This window comes from Ranitomeya imitator, chromosome 3, assembly GCF_032444005.1.
Source record: "Ranitomeya imitator isolate aRanImi1 chromosome 3, aRanImi1.pri, whole genome shotgun sequence".
NCBI classification, from domain to species: Eukaryota; Metazoa; Chordata; class Amphibia; order Anura; family Dendrobatidae; genus Ranitomeya; species Ranitomeya imitator.
The window spans coordinates 651399281-651422077 of record NC_091284.1 but is presented as its reverse complement, the minus strand read 5'-3'; the positions used below and the strand labels follow the sequence as shown (position 1 = coordinate 651422077).

The 22797-nt window shown below is 45.8% G+C and overlaps 1 protein-coding gene across 1 annotated transcript in view; it reads left to right on the top strand.

Moving 5' to 3' along the window:
* Positions 1-22797, top strand: part of VWA8 (von Willebrand factor A domain containing 8) — a 616504-nt gene that overhangs the window by 285583 nt on the left and 308124 nt on the right. Inside the window, exon 21 of the mRNA XM_069758217.1 lies at positions 20048-20119. Coding sequence (XP_069614318.1) covers positions 20048-20119 — 72 coding nt within the window. The remainder of the gene's footprint in view (positions 1-20047; positions 20120-22797) is intronic.

The following is a 22797-nucleotide window of genomic DNA, read 5'->3' as shown; positions in this document are numbered from 1 at the left end:
GTCATTGCTGCACTAGGGCCTTTACCTGAGCTCTGTAGCACTGCCTGTCACCTGAATAATACACTCTGCAGACCTCAACACTCTCTGGGACATATCCTGTAATTACTCCATTGCTGCTTAAAACCATGCAAAAGATACATTCTGCCTGCTTGAGTAGTTTCCAGAAGAAGCGTGTAGGCTTGTGTAGATTGGTCAATGGCACTCATGTCTCTTTCCCTTGAGGAGGCTGCTTCCAAGTAAAATGAGGCTTGTACATGTTCCTGACACGGGTTTCAGGTCTGACAAACTGACCACAATACAGGCCCTCACTTGCATACACAGCTTTTTTCGAATTTAATTCTAATGCTTTTGGTGTCTGGTAGAATCCAATTTACTGACATTGAATTGACCATACAGCTCCTCCAACTCCTGTATTATATTCACCTTACAGTGGCTTTACCCGCTTTGACAATGGTTCCATTGGCATCCGGCGGCAAAAATGAACTGTGTACCTTACAAAATGCAGGTTTAACGACACCTGGTGGCCCTCTGAAAATTAATAGTGAGGGCTGCATAGTGACATGTGTTGTGAATTCTGTTGTCGAACTCCCTCCTGTGGTCGTGAATGGTACTTCGGCGAGTTCTGTCTATGGGCTCCCTCTGGTGGCTTTGAGTGAAGCTGCTGCTTCTGAGGTTCCTTACACAGGTGACGTGGTTTATCCTTTGTTTGGCAGCTCTATTTAACTCCTCTCGGATCGCTACTCCATGCCAGCTGTCAATGTTTTTGCATTCGTTCAGTTCGCTCCTGGATCTCTCTGGTGACCTGCCTTCTCCTGCAGAAGCTAAGTTCCTTGTAGTCTTATTTTGTTCTCTGTTTTCTTGTCCAGCTGGTTTTCATGATTTTGTCTTGCTAGCTGGAAGCTCTGGGATGCAGAGTGGCCTCTCCGCATCGTGAGTCGGTGCGGAGGTCTTTTTTTGCACACTCTGCGTGGTCTTTGTAGGTTTTTGTGCTTATCGCAAAGTTACCTTTCCTATCCTCTGTCTATTTAGTAAGTCTGGCCTCCCTTTGCTGAAACCTGTTTCATTTCTGCATTTGTGACTTTCATCTTACTCACAGTCAATATAAGTGGGGGGCTTCCTTTACCTTTGGGGAATTTCTCTGAGGCAAGGTAGGCTTTATTTTCTATCTCTAGGGCTAGATAGTTCTTAGGCTGTGACGTGGCGCCTAGGTCTGGTCAGGAGCGCTCCACGGCTATTTCTAGTGTGTGTGATAGGATTAGGGCTTGCGGTCAGCAGAGCTCCCACATCCCAGAGCTCGTCCTGTATGAGGTTTAATTATCAGGTCATTCCGGGTGCTCCTAACCACCAGGTCATAACAGTACAGCTGGCCAAAAGTATTAATGCATCTCAATAGAGGGATACGAGAAGCTCTGAGACCATTTTTTTTTCTTTGCACTGTGTTTTGTCTTTCTTTTCCCCTAGACCTTTGGGTGGTTCAGGACACAGGTGTAGATATGGACATTCATGGTCTGTCCTCTTGTTTGGATCATCTCACTGCAAGGGTGCAAAACATTCAAGATTTTGTGGTTCAGAATCCTATGTTAGAGCCTAGAATTCCTATTCCTGACTTATTTTCTGGGGATAGATCTAGGTTCTTGAATTTCAAAAATAATTGTAAACTGTTTCTAGCTTTGAAACCCCGCTCCTCTGGTGACCCCGTTCAACAGGTGAAAATCATTATTTCTTTGTTACGTGGTGACCCTCAAGACTGGGCATTTTCCCTTGCGCCAGGAGATCCTGCATTGCGTGATGTTGATGCATTTTTTCTGGCGCTTGGATTGCTTTATGATGAACCAAATTCAGTGGATCAGGCAGAGAAAATCTTGCTGGCTTTGTGTCAGGGTCAGGATGAAGCGGAGGTGTACTGTCAGAAGTTTAGAAAGTGGTCTGTGCTTACTCAGTGGAATGAATGTGCCCTGGCGGCAATTTTCAGAAAGGGTCTTTCTGAAGCCCTTAAGGATGTCATGGTGGGATTTCCCACGCCTGCTGGTCTGAATGAGTCTATGTCTTTGGCCATTCAGATCGATCGGTGCATGCGTGAGCGCAAAGCTGTGCACCATATGGCGGTATCCTCTGAGCATAGGCCTGAGCCTATGCAGTGTGATAGGACTTTGACCAGAGCTGAACGGCAAGAACACAGACGTCGGAATGGGCTGTGTTTTTACTGTGGTAAATCCACTCATGCTATCTCCGATTGTCCTAAGCGCACTAAGCGGTTCGCTAGGTCTGCCACCATTGGTACGGTACAGTCTAAATTTCTTTTGTCCGTTACTCTGATTTGCTCTCTATCGTCCTATTCTGTAATGGCATTTGTGGATTCAGGCGCTGCCCTGAATTTGATGGACTTGGAGTTTGCCAGGCGCTGTGGTTTTTTCTTGGAGCCCTTGCAGTATCCTATTCCATTGAGAGGAATTGATGCTACGCCTTTGGCCAAGAATAAGCCTCAGTACTGGACTCAATTGACCATGTGCATGGCTCCTGCACATCAGGAGGATATTCGCTTTTTGGTGTTGCATAATCTGCATGATGTGGTCGTTTTGGGGTTGCCATAGCTACAGGTGCATAATCCAGTGTTGGATTGGAAATCTATGTCTGTGTCCAGCTGGGGTTGTCAGGGGGTACATGGTGATGTTCCATTGCTGTCAATTTCGCCATCCACTCCTTCTGAAGTCCCTGAGTTTTTATCAGATTACCGGGATGTATTTGAAGAGCCCAAATCTGGTGCCCTACCTCCTCATTGGGATTGCGACTGTGCTATTAATTTGATTCCTAGTAGTAAGTTTCCTAAGGGCCGTCTGTTTAATTTATCTGTGCCAGAGCACGCCGCTATGCGGAGTTATATAAAGGAGTCCTTGGAGAAGGGTCATATTCGTCCGTCGTCGTCACCATTGGGAGCAGGGTTCTTCTTTGTGGCCAAGAAGGATTGTTCTTTGAGACCTTGTATTGATTACCGCCTTCTTAATAAGATCACAGTCAAATTTCAGTATCCTTTGCCGCTGCTGTCTGATTTATTTGCTCGGATTAAGGGGGCTAGTTGGTTCACCAAGATAGATCTTCGTGGTGCGTATAATCTTGTGCGAATTAAACAGGGTGATGAATAGAAAACGGCATTTAATACGCCCGAGGGCCATTTTGAGTACCTGGTTATGCCATTTGGGCTTTCTAATGCTCCATCTGTGTTTCAGTCCTTTATGCATGACATCTTTCGAGAGTACCTGGATAGATTCATGATTGTATATTTGGATGACATTTTGGTCTTTTCGGATGATTGGGAGTCTCATGTGAAGCAGGTCAGAATGGTGTTCCAGGTCCTTCGTGCGAATTCCTTGTTTGTGAAGGGGTCAAAGTGTCTCTTTGGAGTTCAGAAGGTATCATTTTTGGGTTTCATTTTTTCCCCTTCTACTATCGAGATGGACCCTGTTAAAGTCCAGGCCATTTACGATTGGACTCAGCCGACATCTGTGAAGAGCTTACAGAAGTTCCTGGGCTTTGCTAATTTTTATCGTCGCTTCATCGCTAATTTTTCCAGTATTGCTAAACCGTTGACTGATTTGACTAAGAAAGGTGCTGATGTGGTCAATTGGTCCTCTGCGGCTGTAGAGGCTTTTCAGGAGTTGAAGCGTCGTTTTGCTTCTGCCCCTGTGTTGTGTCAGCCAGATGTTTCGCTCCCTTTTCAGGTTGAGGTTGATGCTTCTGAAATTGGAGCAGGGGCTGTTTTGTCGCAAACAAGTTCTGATGGCTCGGTGATGAAACCCTGTGCCTTATTTTCTAGGAAATTTTCGCCTGCTGAGCGCAATTATGATGTGGGCAATCGGGAGTTGTTGGCCATGAAGTGGGCATTCGAGGAGTGGCGACATTGGCTTGAAGGGGCTAAACATCGTGTGGTGGTCTTGACGGATCACAAGAATTTGACTTATCTCAAGTCTGCCAAACTGTTGAATCCTAGACCGGCTCGATGTTCGCTCTTTTTCTCCCGTTTTGATTTTGTGGTTTCATACCTTCCGGGATCTAAGAATGTGAAGGCTGACGCCCTGTCAAGGAGTTTTGTGCCTGACTCTCCGGGTGTTCCGGAGCCGGCGGGTATTCTTAAAGAAGGGGTAATTTTGTCTGCCATTTCCCCTGATTTGCGGCGTGTGCTGCAAAAGTTTCAGGCTGATAGACCTGACCGTTGTCCTACGGAGAAACTGTTTGTCCCTGATAGATGGACTAGTAGAGTTATCTCTGAGATTCATTGCTCAGTGTTGGCTGGTCATCCTGGAATCTTTGGTACCAGAGATTTGGTGGCTAGATCCTTTTGGTGGCCTTCTTTGTCACGGGATGTGCGTTCTTTTGTGCAGTCCTGTGGGACTTGTGCTCGGGCTAAACCCTGCTGTTCTCGTGCCAGTGGGTTGCTTTTGCCCTTGCCGATCCCGAAGAGGCCCTGGACGCATATTTCTATGGATTTTATTTCTGATCTCCCTGTTTCTCAAAGGATGTCGGTCATTTGGGTGGTTTGTGATCGCTTCTCTAAGATGGTCCATTTGGTACCCTTGTCTAAATAGCCTTCCTCCTCTGATTTTGTGCCATTGTTTTTCCAGCATGTGGTTCGTTTGCATGGCATTCCGGAGAACATCGTCTCGGACAGAGGTTCCCAGTTTGTTTTGAGGTTTTGGCGGTCCTTTTGTGCTAAGATGGGCATTGATTTGTCTTTTTCTTCGGCTTTCCATCCTCAGACTAATGGCCAAACCGAACGAACTAATCAGACTTTGGAGACATATCTGAGATGCTTTGTTTCTGCTGATCAGGATGATTGGGTGTCCTTCTTGCCTTTGGCTGAGTTCGCCCTTAATAATCGGGCCAGCTCGGCTACTTTACTTTCTCCTTTTTTCTGTAATTCTGGTTTCCATCCTCGTTTCTCTTCAGGGCAGGTTGAGTCTTCGGACTGTCCTGGTGTGGATGCGGTGGTGGACAGGTTGCAGCAGATTTGGACTCATATGGTGGACAATTTGGCATTGTCCCAGGAGAAGGCTCAACGTTTCGCTAACCGCCGGCGTTGTGTTGGTCCCCGACTTCGTGTGGGGGATTTGGTTTGGTTGTCATCTCGCCACGTTCCTATGAAGGTTTCCTTTCCTAAGTTTAAGCCTCGTTTCATTGGGCCATACAAGATTTCTGAAGTTCTTAATCCTGTGTCATTTCGTTTGGACCTTCCAGCTTCTTTTGCCATCCATAATGTGTTCCGTAGGTCGTTGTTGCGGAGATACGTGGCGCCTATGGTTCCCTCTGTTGATCCTCCTGCCCCGGTGTTGGTCGAGGGGGAGTTGGAGTATGTGGTGGAGAAGATTTTGGATTCTCGTGTTTCGAGACGGAAACTCCAGTACCTGGTCAAGTGGAAGGGTTATGGTCAGGAAGATAATTCCTGGGTTTTTGCCTCTGATGTTCATGCCGCCGATCTGGTTCGTGCCTTTCATTTGGCTCATCCTGATCGGCCTGGGGGCTCTGGTGAGGGTTCGGTGACCCCTCCTCAAGGGGGAGGGGGGGTACTGTTGTGAATTCTGTTGTCGAACTCCCTCCTGTGGTCGTGAATGGTACTTCGGCGAGTTCTGTCTATGGGCTCCCTCTGGTGGCTTTGAGTGAAGCTGCTACTTCTGAGGTTCCTTACACAGGTGACGTGGTTTATCCTTTGGTTGGCTGCTCTATTTAACTCCTCTCAGATCGTTACTCCATGCCAGCTGTCAATGTTTATCCATTCGTTCAGTTCGCTCCTGGATCTCTCTGGTGACCTGCCTTCTCCTGCAGAAGCTTAGTTCCTTATAGGCTTATTTTGTTCTCTTTTTTCTTGTCCAGCTGGTTTTCATGATTTGGAAGCTCTGGGATGCAGAGTGGCCCCTCTGCATCGTGAGTCGGTGCAGAGGTCTTTTTTTGCGCACACTGCGTGGTCTTTGTAGGTTTTTGTGCTGATCGCAAAGTTACCTTTCCTATCCTCTGTCTATTTAGTAAGTCTGGCCTCCCTTTGCTGAAACCTGTTTCATTTCTGTGTTTGTGACTTTCATCTTACTCACAGTCAATATAAGTGGGGGGCTTCCTTTACCTTTGGGGAATTTCTCTGAGGCAAGGTAGGCTTTATTTTCCTTCTCTAGGGCTAGATAGCCCTTAGGCTGTGACGTGGCGCCTAGGTCTGGTCAGGAGCGCTCCACGGCTATTTCTAGTGTGTGTGATAGGATTAGGGCTTGCGGTCAGCAGAGCTCCCACATCCCAGAGCTCGTCCTGTATGAGGTTTAATTATCAGGTCATTCCGGGTGCTCCTAACCACCAGGTCATAACAGACATGGCGGTGGACATGGTGGTGGTAGCAGGCCAAGCCGAAAATTCAAATGAGCATGTTTGAAATGGCATTGCAAAGGGACAGGGAATATGTATTCCACTATCTGGCTAACTTTTTGTTATGAGGGAGGGAGCTCTTCCAAATGTATGATATACAGCCACCTGAGGGCCTTTACCAAACTCCGGTTTCACAGCACCTGTGGTCCTCTGGAATTATCTAGGGTCGGTCCAATGTGGTATTAAGGTCACCACAAAAACAAACAGGGTACCTTTCACTAGGGGCTGGCAAGGTCAATTAAGTTAAATTAGAAGGAAACCTGAATTTGATTTGGAGAATAGGCCTTAAAGAAAGTAAAGATTTGGTCTTCTCTAGAAAGGGTAAGAATTATTTATCTAGAGTTTCTATCGGTGGTACAGTTGATTACTTTGTGGCTCAACAATCTATGCATTGCAATTGCTACTCCTTTTGAACGTGAGATGGGATTGCTAGCGAAGTGCTAGGTTGTTTTTTTTTTTAGTAGTTGGGGAGAGGTTTACCAAGTGAGTTTCCTGAAAGCAAATCAGGTGCACCTTACAGCTACGGAGAATCTGGGCACGTTTTTCGGGTATATTGAAAGGTTGCAATGTTTAGAACCACCATGGGGAATTTGTAGATAATTCTAATGAATGCGGCCAACTGTTGTGTGTCCAAGATGGATGATCTTTGTATTCACATTGGAGACAGAAGTGGAGGGATAGCAAACAAAATGAACAGATATCAAAGGCACAAAACAAAAGTAGTAGGATAGTCACTGCGACATGAACTAAGGAGGAATTTTTGTAATTCAGGAGCTTGAGGGTATGTGCCTACGTTGCGGATTCGTGTGCGGATTTTTCTGCACAGATTTCGAAAAATCCCCAGATAAAACGCCCTGCGTTTTACCTGCGGATTTACCGCATTTTATTTGCAGATTTCACCTGCGTTTTTACACCTGCGGATTCCAATTATAGAACAGGTGTTAAGCGCTGCGGAATATGCACAAAGAATTCACATGCTGCGTAAAATAAACTGCAGCGTTTCGCCCAGAATTTTCTGCAGCCTGTGCACTGCGGATTTGGTTTTCCATAGGTTTAAATGATACTGTGAACCGCATGGAAAACTGCTGCAACTCTGCAGCGTCAGATCCGCTGCGGATCCGCAGCAAATCCGAAATGTGTGCACAGACCCTGAAAGTCGCAGGAATAAGAGACGTGAACTCCCAACCTATTGGTGGGAGAAAAATGGAGGTCATGCAGAAGAACCTCCCTAAAGATACTAGAGAGCATGAATTGACACCTATAAGCATGGAAAATGAACAACAATGCATGGTCATGCATTGGAGAAAAATATTAGCAAATTGCTTAACCCCTTCCCGACCTTTGACGCATACGCTGCATCATGAAAGTCGGTGCCATTCCGACCCATGACGCAGCGTATGCGTCATGGAGGAATCGCGTTACTGCAGGCCGGGTGAAAGGGTTAACTGTAATTTCACCCGGCCTGCAGGGACAGGAGGAGATGTACTTTAGCCCAGGGGGGGTGGCTTCACCCCCCTGTGACTACGATCGCTCTGATTGGCTGTTGAAAGTGAAACTGCCAATCAGAGCGATTTGTAATATTTCACCTAAAAAACTAGTGAAATATTACAATCCAGCCATGGCCGATGCTGCAATATCATCGGCCATGGCTGGAAACACTAATGTGCCCCCACCCCACCGATTGCCCCCCCCAGCCCTCCGATCGGTGGTCCGCTCCCCTCCGTCCTGTGCTCCGCTCCCCCGTCCTCCTGTCCGCTCACCCCGTGCTCCAATCCCACCCCCCGTGCTCCAATCCCACCCTTCTGCACTCCGATCCACCCCCCCGCACTGCGATCCACCCCGGCGCACTCCAATCCACCCCCCGTTCTCTGATCCACCCCCCATGTTACGATCCCCCCCCATGCTCCGATCCACCCCCTGTGCTCCGACGCCAAACCCCCCCCCCCCCCCGTGCCCTGATCTCCCCGCCCCTATACTTACCTAGCCTCCCGGGGTCCGTCTGTCTTCTTTCCTGGGCGCCGCCATCTTCCAAAATGGCGGGCGCATGCGCAGTGCGCCTGCCGAATCGGCCGGCCGGCAGATTCGTTCAAGAGTGAATTTTGATCACTGTGATAAAACCTCACAGTGATCAAAATAAAAAAAAAAAACGGAAATGACCCCCCCCCCTTTGTCACCCCCATAGGTAGGGACAATAATAAAATAAAGAATTTTTTTTTTCCCCCACTAAGGTTGGAGTTAGAGGTAGGGTTAGGGTTAAGGTTAGGAATGTGCACACGTATTCTGGTCCTCTGCGGATTTTTCCGCAGCGGATTTCATAAATCCGCAGTACTAAACCGCTGTGGATTTATCGTGGATTTACCGCGGTTTTTCTGCGCATTTCACTGCAGTTTTACAACTGCGATTTTCTATTGGAGCAGTTGTAAAATCGCTGAGGAATCCGCAGAAAGAAGTGACATGCTGCGGAATGTAAACCCCTGCGTTTTCGTGCAGTTTTTCTGCAGCATGTGCACAGCGATTTTTGTTTCCCATAGGTTTACATTGAACTGTAAACTCATGGGAAACTGCTGCGGATCCGCAGCGTTTTCCGCAGCGTGTGCACATACCTTTAGAATTAGGCTATGTGCACACGGTGCGGATTTGGCTGCGGATCCGCAGCAGTGTTCCATCAGGTTTACAGTACCATGTAAACATATGGAAAACCAAATCCGCTGTGCCCATGGTGCGGAAAATACCACGCGGAAACGCAGCGTTGTATTTTCCGCAGCATGTCAATTCTTTGTGCTGATTCTGCAGCGTTTTACACCTGTTCCTCAATAGGAATCCGCAGGTGAAATCCGCACAAAAAACACTGGCAATCCGCAGTAAATCCGCAGGTAAAACGCAGTGCCTTTTACCTGCGGATTTTTCAAAAATGGTGCTGAAAAATCTCACACGAATCCGCAACGTGGGCACATAGCCTTAGGGTTAGGGTTGGGTTGGAATTAGGGTTGTGGTTAGGGGTGTGTTGGGGTTAGGGTTGTGGTTAGGGTTGTGATTAGGGTTATGGCTACAGTTGGGATAAGGGTTAGGGGTGTGTTGGGGTTAGTGTTGGAGTTAGAATTGAGGGGTTTCCACTGTCTAGGCACATCAGGGGGTCTCCAAACGCAACATGGCGCCACCATTGATTCCAGACAATCTTGTATTCAAAAAGTCAAATGGTGCTCCCTCACTTCCGAGCCCCGACGTGTGCCCAAACAGTGGTTTACCCCCACATATGGGGTACCAGCATACTCAGGACAAACTGCGCAACAATTACTGGGGTCCAATTTCTCCTGTTACCCTTGAGAAAATAAAAAATTGCTTGCTAAAACATCATTTTTGAGGAAAGAAAAATGATTTTTTATTTTCACGGCTCTGCGTTGTAAACGTCTGTGAAGCACTTGGGGGTTCAAAGTGCTCACCACATATCTAGATAAGTTCATTGGCGGGTCTAGTTTACAAAATGGGGTCACTTGTGGGGGGCTTCTACTGTTTAGGCACACCAGAGGCTCTGCAAACGCAACGTGACGCCCGTAGAGCATTCCATCAAAGTCTGCATTTCAAAACGTCACTACTTCACTTCCGAGCCCCGGCATGTGCCCAAACAGTAGTTTACCCCCACCTATGGGGTATCACCATACTCAGGAGAAACTGGACAATAGATATTGGGGTCAAATTTCTCCTGTTACCCTTGGGAAAATTAAAAAATTCTGGGCTAAAAAATTATTTTTGAGGAAAGAAAACGTATTTATTATTTTCACTGCTCTGTGTTATAAACTTCTGTGAAGCATTTGGGGGTTCAAAGTGCTCACCTCACATCTAGATAAGTTCTTTTCGGGGTCTAGTTTCCAAAATGGGGTCACTTGTGGGGGGTTTCTACTGTTCAGCCACATCAGGGGCTCTGCAAACGCAACGTGACGTCCGCAGAGCATTCCATCAAAGTCTGCATTTCAAAACGTCACTACTTCACTTCCGAGCCCCAGCATGTGCCCAAACAGTGGTTTACCCCCACATATGGGCTATCAGCGTACTTGGGAGAAACTGGACAACAACTTTTGGGGTCAAATTTCTCCTGTTACCCTTGGGAAAATAAAAAATTGCGGGCTAAAAAATCATTTTTGAGAAAAGAAATGTTTTTTTTTTTTCCATGGCTCTGCGTTATAAACTTCTGTGAAGCACTTGAGGGTTCAAAGTGCTCACCACACAGCTAGATTAGCTCCTTTGGGGGTCTAGTTTCCAAAATGGGGTCATTTGTGGGGGATCTCCAATGTTTAGGCACACAGGGGCTCTCCAAACGCGACATGGTGTCCGCTAATGATTGGAACTAATTTTCCATTTAAAAAGCCAAATGGCGTGCCTTCCTTTCTGAGCCCTGTCGTGCGCCCAAACAGTGGTTTACCCCCACATATGGGGTATCTGCGTACTCAGGACAAACTGGACAACAAAATTTGTGGTCCAATTTCTCCTATTACCGTTGGCAAAATAGGAAATTCCAGGCTAAAAAATCATTTTTGAGGAAAGAAAAATTATTTTTTATTTTCATGGCTCTCCAAACGCGACATGGTGTCCGCTAACGATGGAGATAATTTTTCATTCAAAAAGTCAAATGGCGCTCCTTCCCTCCCGAGCCTTACCATGTGCCCAAACAGTGGTTTACCCCCACATGTGAGGTATCGGTGTACTCAGGAGAAATTGCCCAACAAATTTTAGGATCCATTTTATCCTGTTGCCCATGTGAAAATGAAAAAATTGAGGCTAAAAGAATTTTTTTGTGAAAAAAAAGTACTTTTTCATTTTTACGGATCAATTTGTGAAGCACCTGGGGGTTTAAAGTGCTCACTGTGCATCTAGATAAGTTCCGTGGGGCGTCTAGTTTCCAAAATGGGGTCACTTGTGGGGGAGCTCCAATTTTTAGGCACACATGGGCTCTCCAAATGTGACATGGTGTCCGCTAAAGAGTGCAGCCAATTTTTCATTCAAAAAGTCAAATGGCGCTCCTTCCCTTCCAAGCCCTGCTGTGCGCCCAAACAGTGGTTTACCCCCACATATGAGGTATCAGCGTACTCAGGACAAATTGGACAACAACTTTCGTGGTTCAGTTTCTCCTTTTACCATTGGGAAAATAAAAAAAGTGTTGCTGAAAGATCATTTTTGTGACTAAAAAGTTAAATGTTCATTTTTTCCTTCCATGTTGCTTCTGCTGCTGTGAAGCACCTGAAGGGTTAATAAACTTCTGGAATGTGGTTTTGTGCACCTTGAGGGGTGCATTTTTTAGAATGGTGTCACTTTTGGGTATTTTCAGCCATATAGACCCCTCAAACTGACTTCAAATGTGAGGTGGTCCCTAAAAAAATGGTTTTGTAAATTTCGTTGTAAAAATGAGAAATCGCTGGTCAAATTTTAACCCTTATAACTTCCTAGCAAAAAAAAATTTTGTTTCCAAAATTGTGCTGATGTAAAGTAGACTTGTGGGAAATGTTATTTATTAACTATTTTGTGTCACATAACTCTCTGGTTTAACAGAATAAAAATTCAAAATGTGAAAATTGCAAAATTTTCAAAATTTTCGCCAAATTTCCGTTTTTATCACAAATAAACACAGAATTTATTGACCTAAATTTACCATGAAGCCCAATATGTCACGAGAAAACATCAGAATCGCTAGGATCCGTTGAAGCGTTCCCGAGTTATTACCTCATAAAGGGACACTGGTCAGAATTGCAAAAAATGGCAAGGTCTTTAAGGTCAAAATAGGCTGGGTCATGAAGGGGTTAAAACTGAACATGTGACCAGCATTTGTATTTAGGACATGTAAATCTATAAAAGAAGGACCATAGTTGAATGGTAATACAGAAACCAATTAAGGCAGGCAGGAATTATCTAGCACATGCAATAACAGTCGCTGTCTCGCGTACCGTGGCACTGATGTTGGTTCTTTTTGTTTATTGCGGCGTCTCTCTCATGGGGAAAGACCCTTCTGAGTCGAATCAACCTATGTAGGGCCTCTGGACCTTGATCTTATCCTGTGATATTTGTGTGCTGAGAGATAGGACAGGCCAGGAAATAAGGCGAGTCTCGGGAAGGTCCAGGATTAGTAGGAAAGCTGAGAGCGGAGAGTGAAAGAGCAAGACCCTTTTTGCACATTCAATAAGAAGAGGAACCCCCAGCGAAAGGGCATCCGTTTGGATTTAAACAAGTGTAGAACAGGCTTGAGGATTGCCTGCTGTGCTCTGGAATGTCGAGGAAGGTCTTGCATCATACAGATTGGCACGCTGTTATACATAACTAGATGGGTGCCCGATTCTAACGCATCGGGTATTCTAGAATATGTATGTCCACGTACTATATTGCCCAGCCACGTAGTATATTGCCCAGCCACGTAGTATATTGCTCAGTTACGTAGTATATTGCCCAGCCACGTAGTATATAGTCCAGCCACGTAGTATATTGTCCAGCCACGTAGTATATTGCCAAGTGACGTAGTATATTGCCCAGCCATGTAGTATATTGCACAGCCACGTAGTATATTGCCCAGTGACGTAGTATAATGCCCAGCCACGTAGTATATTGCCCAGCCACGTAGTATATTGTCCAGCCACGTAGTATATTGCCCAGTTACATTGTATATTGCCCAGTGACATAGCATATTGCCCAGTGACATTGTATATTGCCCAGTGACGTAGTATACAGCACAGAGCCACGTAGCATATTGCACAGCCCATGTAGTATATTGCCCAGCTATGTAGTATATTGCCCAGCCACGTCTGACACAGGTTAAAAAAATAAAAAATAAACATATACTCACCTTCCGCAGGCGCGTTGTAGCACTGTCGCCTGTGTGGGGTGCAGGCGGCATCTCCCGGTCCCAGGGTGTGCTGACGTCGTGGTCACGTGACCGTGTCGCGGTCACATGATCGTGATGTCACGGCAGGTCCTTTCCGCTTGTGATGACGTCGAAGTCACATGACCGTGACGTCATGGCAAGTCCTTCTGCCAGACCATCCGTGCCACCGGAACGTGGCGGTTGCATCGCGAGGAGCGGGAAAGGCGGCGTAGGGGAGTATATAATCATTTTTTTTTATTATTATTATTTTTAACATTCGATGTTTTTACTATTGGCGCTGCATAGGCTGCGTCAATAGTAAAAAACTTGGTCACACAGGGTTAATAGCAGCGGTAACCGACTGCATTACACCGCGGCATAACGCGGTCCGTTACCGCTGCCATTAACCCTGTGTGAGGGCAGACTGGAGGGGTGTATGCGGGCGCCGGGCAGTGAGTGCGGGGAGTAAGGAGCGGCCATTTTCTTCCGGACTGTTCGCGTCGCTGATTGGTCGTGGCTGTTTTGCGGCCACCAATCAGCGACTTGGATTTCCATGATAGACAGAGGCCAGGACCAATGAATATCCGTGACAGAAGGACAGACAGACGGAAGTACCCCTTAGACAATTATGTATATAGATAATAACTATGCAAATCTGTTCATTCCTCCAACTATATTTGCTTCTATTACCATATTCTGCATTAAATTTAGTGTTTCCCAAATACCATTTACCTACAATAGAACAATAAATTTACCTTTGTTACAGAAAGATCGACATGTCGACTCTATCATTTAACCCTATTGGGCCCATCACACCTCTTTGCATAATCCACCTTGCCATGACAGGCAGCTGCCGAGACCAATCAGTGAACGAATAACCGTGACAGAAGGACAGACAGAAAGACGGAAGTACCCCTTAGACAATTATATAGTAGATAGATTGCATTTTTCTGGCTGCTTACAATATCTGGTCTTTGAGAGAAAAAAAAGTGGATTAGGCAGATTGTCTCTGGGACGAGATACATCTTAGTCGACCAGAGAAAGTGCTCTATGAGTTCTGTACAGCTCAATTGCACGTTCTGAGGTGCGCCCAAAAGGTCAATGAAGATGGTCGTAAGAACTGAAGCGATATCAGCTAGGGAAATGGATTCCAGAAGCTCCCGAATGTGCAGGTTATTGCATCTATTCCTGTTCTCCAGGTCATCTACATTTTGTTGGAGTGAGAAAAGTCGAGTTGAGTGTAGTCAAACCGTGTCCTGGAGAGTCTGGATGGCACTGGCTTAGGAGGAAAGTTCGGTACGGAAATGAGCAAGTTCCTTCTTGCACTCTGAGACCACTTGATTTGCAAGTGCTAATTTATCATTTCTTGTGGGCAGGAAAAGCCAGCCCGCTATCATTGCCAGCATAGCTACCGGGGGGCAGAGGGGGCCATTGCCCTGGGCCCCGCGCTCTGATGGGGCCCACCTGGAGCTACGCTACTGTAACTATCGGTGTGTGCACAACGCGCCGATACAGTTACATTCTGCGGCAGAGCAGGGAGAATCCGCTATGGGGCCCCTGAGCAGGCGGGGGGGGGGGGGGGGTGTGACTGGTGCCAGCAGTGGGCCCCCCGCCTGTCATCATGACTCAGACACTGACAGCTGGCACGATGATGTCACTACCCGGAGTCAGGAGATGTGCGGGCGCTTGGAGCAGAAGGAGCCAGGAAGTAGAGAGGTGAATGTTTATTTATTTCTTTATTTTTAATGGGGATTGCCTTATACTACAGAGTCTGCCTATGGGGGTCTGCCTTAAACTACAGAGTCTGTCTATGGGCTGCCTTTTTACAGAGTCTGCCTATGGGGTGCTGCCTTATTACAGAGTCTGGCTATGGGGTGCTGCCTTATTACATTGTCTGCCTATGGGGGGGGGCTGCCTTATTACAGAGTCTGCCTAAGGGGGGCTGCCTTATTACAGAGTCTGCCTATGGTGGGTTGCCTTATTACAGAGTCTGCCTATGGGGGGGGCCGCCTTATTGCAGAGTCTGCCTATGGGGGGGTCTGCCTTATACTACAGAGTCTGCCTATGGGGGCTGCCTTATTCCGGGGGTTGCCTTATTCCAGAGTCTGCCTATGAGGGGCTGCCTTATACTACAGAAACTGCCTATTGGGTGCTTCCTTATACTACAGAGTTTGCCTATGGGGGCTGTCTTACACTACAGAGTCTGCCTATAGAGGGCTGCCTCATGCTACAGAGTCTGCCTTTGGGGGCTTCCTTATACTACAGAGTCTGTCAATGGGGGATGCCTTATTATAGAGTCTGCCTATGGGGGTGCTGCCTTATGCTACAGAGTCTGCCTATGGGGGCTGCCTTATGCTACAGAGTCTGCCTATAGGGGGCTGCCTTATACTACAGAGTCTGCCTTTGGGGGGCTTCCTTATGCTATAGAGTCTGCCTATGGGGCTGCTTTGTGCTATAGAGTTTGCCTATGGGGCTGCCTTATGCTATAATGTTTGATTATGGGGCCTGCCTTATGCTATAGAGTCGGCCTATGGGGGTGCATAACACAATATAAAGTAGGCCTATGGGGAGTGCATTATACTACATTGAGGACTATGTGGTGCATTATACTATATGAAGGTCTATGGGGAGTGCATTATACTATATGAAGGTCTATGGGGAGTGCACTAGACTATATGAAGGCCTATGGGAAGTGCATTATACTATATGAAGGTCTATGGGGAGTGCACTAGACTATATGAAGGCCTATGGAGAGTGCATTATACTATATTGAGGACTATCTGGTGCATTATACTATATGGAGGTTATCTAGGGGGGCCATCATACATTGTGGAGATTACAGTGAGGGGGTCATCTTACAGTGCTGGAGCCATCAAACAGTTTGGGGGCTACTAAGGGGTCAGTATACTGTGGGTGGTACTGTACAGTGAGGGGGCATTATACTGTTTATAAGAGAGCATAATACTGTGTAGAGGGGTGCTGTACAGGGGGGAGACTCGGGACATTATTAAATGTAAAGTGGGCACTTATAGGGGAACTCAGGTTGCTGTGACTATCAAATTGGCACACAGAGGGCATTATTACTTTTTAGGGAGCAAAATAGGGGCAATGTTTTCTAGAGCACTTGCACCCGGCATTACTATTTTATAGACGGTTGCTTTAGAATTTAGAAGGCACAGAGAACCACATAGCAGGTGCATTAAGGCTACGTTCACATTAGCGTTTTTCGGGGCTGCATCGGGCGCAGCCGCAGCGATGCATGCGTCATGCGCCCCTATATTTAACATGGGGGCGCATGGACATGCGTTGTATTGCGTTTTGTGATGCATGCGTCTTTTTTGGCGCAAGCGTCAGTGCGCAGAGGACGCAGCAAGTTGCATTTTTTTGCGTCCAAAATCATGCCAAAAAAGGACGCATGCGTCACAAAACAATGCGTTTTGCATGCGTTTTTGTTTGCGTTGTGCGTTGCGTAGCCTAATAGGGACACATACGGCAGCAGTGGCTCAGTATTGGGGTACCACAAGGATGAGGAGTTTGTGCAGGTTGGGAATAGATGGTGATGGGGCTGGAATATGAGATGTGAAATATTTCTTTGTTGTATTCTCTGCAGCCAAGTCATGGCTGGAAGAAGTTGTCATGTTGGTCTGGGCCAGATGGAAAAGGCGGCAAAAGTGAACGATTACATCAGAAAGAACGTCAGTGATAGGTCATTATCTGTAACTGTGCTGTAATCTCTTATATGTTCTGTAGGACTGGTATCTACCACTGACCATATGGTGGTAATATCCATGTTGGTCTTTGTATAGAGAATATTTTCAGCAACAGTGTGGTCATCTGCTGAGGCTCTCCTCCTCTATTAGGGTGCGTCACCGAGTTGTATTCAAGGTTACCTGGTTAGAGGCCCACTCAGAAGCTTCACCTCCAAGAACCAAAACCCTAGCTACGCCTCTGGGGACAATAGTGCCAAGAGCCCCTACGGTCAGTTCAGTATGGAATATGGGACCGTGTAAAAGCTGGTGTCTGGGTTGAGCGGCACCACTTTCTCCTCTTTTCGAGACCAGTGCTGATCAAGAGATGGTCGAGGGTCTTGTGAGGCTGTAAACGAGTTCAATTTATCTCCAGCCCGGTCTGTAGGAGACAGGACATGGGGGAGAGGGGTTGAGGCCCAATGGGGCTTTCAACACAGATTGGCAAGGAGGTGTTGTCTCCTTTAGATGTTGTCTAGATTTAGATGGGAGAGCTAGTTCATCAGTATGGCATGGTTCAGGGGTCAGTCTACCTGTTTTCTGGTGAGTGTTCTTGAGCTAGGAGAGGAGAACCCCATCCCAAACCCACAGTCAAGAGTAGAGATTGCAGCTCTCTGATGAGGAATTGAGCTGCCTATTATCATATCAACTCTGTTGCGGCAGCCATCTTGTGTCCTTATAGTTACTGAGATAGAAGTTGGCGAGGGAGCCGGACACAGCTGCCCCTCAGACAATGCATAGAAAGGACCAACAGACCCCCCTGGCTGCGGAGGCGAGGAGGAAATGCCCTCTGGTACTGAGGACTGGAGAGAAGGCGATCTCTCCCCACTACACCTGTGGTTGCCATCTTGTGACAGTGCTGTGACAGGAGTCGGGAGAAGGGCAGATGAGTCTTGCACGACTGGACGGATGAACGACAGTTTGGTATGTTACCGACGCTCTAGAAGCAGATTCCGGTAGGTTGTAGGGAGTGGGCCTTGTGGAGTATAGGGGAAGAGCTCTGTCATTTCTCATTCCCAGGCACTGTGTCTCCCGATAGCTGCGGGTGTTGAATTTGCTTCTGTTGACGCAGGAAGCTTTCAATGTCTCCTTGGTGAGATGGAGCACAAGATGAGGAATGTAGTCTGTTTTTTTTGCCCATGGTGCCCATGATGAAGCAAAGTTTATTGGAATTTTCTTTGTGGAAGGGGTAGAGGAACTCGAGAGTGCATCCTTACACAGCCATGGCTAGCCACGGCTAGCATATATTTGTAGTTGATAAATGTGGTGCATTACATATGTAGACAGAAATGGGGATGGCCTCATTTGGGTTTTATGCTCTTCTAAAGGTCTGCCCAATGACACTTTTCTACATCTGTGAAAATTCTACAAATTCCAGAATTTCTCAACAAATTATGTTGCAACAAAGACCAATCACTGACAGCGTAAAAATTCTACCACGTATATTATGCATGTTGCCGATTTTCAGTTTCACAGTATGCTCTATCTGTTGCGGAATTGATATGCACAAAAGCAATGAAGTCCACAAGTAAAACACTCAAATTTCATTGATGATTTTGAAGTTAATTTACTTTAGGAAAAATTATTTAAATTTGTTGTCCAGTACCTCAAAATGTATCTCTAACTATCTTTAAAAATAAATTATTTTTCCAATTTACACTTGTATAAATTTCCCTACTGTTCCCATGCAAGTCTCATTTCTGTGTTTTTCACTTCCGATGACATCTTGTTTGAAGCTTCCATCATATATTGGGGAGTCTCAAAGTGAAGGTCATCACTAATGTCCACTCGTTGGGCTATTCTTGTACTATTCTGTCCCTCTCTACCGCTTGTTGGTTTATTCTGCTTCCCTGACTGTTCTGCTATTCAGTGTGTCCTCTCTTTTTAGCCATCATTCCATCAGTGCACAATGCTCCAAAGCAACTGTAAACACCGGCGAGAAAAGAGAACACACTGTGCATCAGCTGTCTATCCTGTTCACTGATAGAATATTGGCATGGAGAGAGAACACACTGCGTTTGCGTTCGATATCTGGCGTATACTTCTTTATTTCGATATCTGGTGTATACTCCATCTGTTTGCTTTCCTTGCTGGTGTTAAGAGGTGCATCGGAGCAAAGCGGATTGACAGAACACTGACAAGAAGAGAGGACACACGGAGCAATAGAAGAGACCAGCCCTGTCACTAATAACATTCTGTTTTAAGGAACTAGGAGTAGTGAAGCAAACAAGAGGGAGGGACAGTATACCACAAATAGAACCCACTGATTTTAGATTTTCTTATCGAGCTGGGGTTTCAAATGAAACTTCATCAGAAGTGGAAAAAATAAGTAAGCAAGGAGTGAATTGGAAATTTTAACCATGTGGCAATTAGAAAAAGCTTAGTGTTAAGAAAATGTGGATTTCTCTAGAATTAGACATCAGATCGCAAATATATCAAGGTATCATCTTATTCAGCTTCCTATGACATACACGCCCATTTAGACGGCTTAGGAGGGTTGATCCTATTGACAGATTCCCTTTAGCTCTAGATTGTTTTCACGAGACATCAGATGAATTGACAAAAATTGCAAAATCATTCATTGCCATGAAAGTTAATCACAAAAATCCTATTTCCACAGAATTGTAATGCTTCCACAAAATGACCTGCTTACATCATTTCAGTCATCTCATTAGCTCAGGAATAAGTCTTACCGAGGATGACAGCAAATATTACTGTTGTGCTGATTTAAAGGTTTTTTTTCCACTAACAAATTACATTTTCATTAATAGATCTTGGAATTAAAATAGGTTCCACAATCGGACGTGTTAAAAAATGTTCCTGTGCTGAAATAATCTTGTACATGTGCCCCTGCTGTGTACTGTGTAATGGCTGTGTCTGACCGTACTGGTCATGGTCTGATCATACCACATCTCCTGGGCAGGAGAGGAAGCAAAATAGAGTATACAGACATTACAGCATGGGATCGCAAATTAAATATATGGCATTTAATTTTTCCATTTGAAATGAGACTTGTTTTCTTGAAAAACCTAAGTTCTGACTTCAGTGGTGTTTGTATTTGCAGCATCTGAGAGTCATGGAAGACATGCTGAAAGACTTCCTCCTTGGAGAACACCTATTGCTTGTTGGAAATCAGGTATGCATGTTTTTTTCTAAGTTATTATTGTTTTTTCAAGTTTTATAATGGGCATGCATTATTTCAGTGCAACGCTATTTATTAGTAGAGTTTTAAAGTTCCCATCCACATTAGATGATTGTCGACTGAGCCCGGCTATTTAGCCAAGAGCACGTAAGCCATATAGTGTATATGAGGATGGCTGACCTCTATCAAGCTGTATCACTAGCCGGTGCTGGGTTATCTTTCTCAAGGGTCAAAATGATAAAAAACATAGATTTGTTTGGTGCTGCTGGCTTTTCATCTTAACATGTGCGTCAAGGAGCAAACCCAAGAAGCCTGGCCAGGGTCCTGTTGAAATCCAGACAAATTGAAGAAAGGCAGCACTGTGGTTTTTCGCAGTGGAAAAAAAAAATGATTTAGTCCCTACTATACTGCTAGGCACTGCGACATTGTGTCCTCTATGCTGCTGCTTTTGATGTTGTACTGCTGAGAGATCGGGAACAGGATCACCTCATGTCTGTGTGGAGTGTGCGAGAGCACTCATGGCAGCTGGTTTCCACCAATTAGCTACTGAAAATTAAAGAGAGTGCATAATGGGATGTCTAATGCGAAATGCAGGACACAAATCAAAGAGCCAGATATAGTGCTGGTTCTCATCTGTACAGACTTGACCTTTTATTTCAAAAAGTTGTCTGAAAAGACAGGTATGCTTTAATTAAAGGGAATCTGTCATCTGATTCATGCCGCTTAAAACGTGGACAAAATGAATCACAGCCTGGCTGCGCGATTGTGGCCAGGTACTAGGTATATTTTTCTCTGAAAGCCTCTGGCATTTTGGGGGAAATACACTGCTCAAAAAAATAATAATAATAAAAATAATAAAGGGAACACTTAAACAACGGAATATAACTCCAAGTAAATCAAACTTCTGTGAAATCAAACTGCCCACTTAGTAAGCAACACTATTTGGCAATCAATTTCACTTGCTGTTTTCCAAATGGAATAGACAACAGATGGAAATAATTGGCAATTATCAAGACACACTCAATAAAAAGGAGTGGTTCTGCAGGTGGGGACCACAGACCATATCTCAGTACCAATGCTTTCTGGCTGATGTTTTGGTCACTTTTGAATGTTGTTTGTGCTTTCACACTTGTGGTAGCATGAGACGGACTCTACGAACCCACACAAGTGACTCAGGTAGTGCAGCTCATCCAGGATGGCACATCAATGCGAGCTGTGGCAAGAAGGTTTGCTGTGTCTGTCAGCGTAGTGTCCAGAGGCTGGAGGCGCTACCAGGAGGCAGGCCAGTACACCAGGAGACGTGGAGGGGGCTGTAGGAGGACAACATTCCAGCCGCAGGACCATTACCTCAGCCTTTGTGCAAGGAGGAACAGGAGGAGCACTCCCAGAGCCCTGCAAAATGACCTCCAGCAGGCCACAAATGTGCGTGTGTCTGCACAAACGGTTAGAAACTGACTCCATGAGGATGGTCTGAGTGCCTGATGTCCACAGATGGGGGTTGTGCTCAAAACCCAACACCATGCAGGACGCTTGGCATTTGTCACAGAATACCAGGATTGGCAAATTCGCTACTGGTGCCCTGTGCTCTTCACAGATGAAAGCAGGTTCACGCTGAGCACATGACAGATGTGACAGTCTCTGTTGTGAATTTTGTGGTCAAGCTCCCTCCTGTGGTCATGAGCGGTACTTCGGCTGGTTCTGTCTATGAGCTTCCGCTGGTGGATGTGAGTGGGGCTGCGGCTTCTGAGTTTCCTTCCTCAGGTGACGAGGTTAAGGCGTTAGGTGCTGCTCTATTTAACTCCACCTAGTTCTTTGTTCCTGGCCTCCAGTCAATGTTCCAGTATTGGTCTGGCTCTCTCCTGGATCGTTCTTGTGGCCTGTCTGCCCTGCATAAGCTAAGTTCTGCTTGTGTTACTTTTGTTTGCTATATTTTCTGTCCAGCTTGCTATATTGGTTTTTCTTGCTTGCTGGATATTAGTTGTGATTTAGGTTGATCATTTTTAGATTTTATTGTTCTCAACACATTCCACTATGTAATGAATAAAGATTTACTACTGGAATATTTCATTCAGTGATATCTAGGATGTGGGATTTTTATTGTTCCCTTTATTTTTTTGAGCAGTGTATATGGCTAGGGACCATAGATAGAATAGACAAGACCAACTCAATCCCCGTCCGTCTCTTCCCCGCGCTGCTGCAGGTGAGTAACAGCCCTCTAGTTATGTACACAAAAGGGAGGAGACCTGTCAGTCGCCTGAAGCGACACTGGGAGGAGCCGGCCAAAGGTAGAGTTCGACTAGCCTCGTCTATGGTCTCTGGCTGGATCTTTAAAACATAAAATGCAAGATCGGATGCACTTTGTATGAATAATAATAATCTTTATATAGCGCTAACATATTCCGCAGCGCTTTACAGTTTGCACACATTATCATCGCTGTCCATGATGGGGCTCACAATCTAAATTCCTTATCAGTATGTCTTTGGAATGTGGGAGGAAACCGGAGTACCCGGAGGAAACCCACGCAAACACGGAGAGAACATACAAACTCTTTGCAGATGTTGTCCTGGGTGGGATTAGAACCCAGGACTCCAGCGCTGCAAGCGTGCTGCTAATATGTTGCTAAATAAAAACATTAAATAGAATGTTGCAGTACTCTCAGTGCCAGCCACTG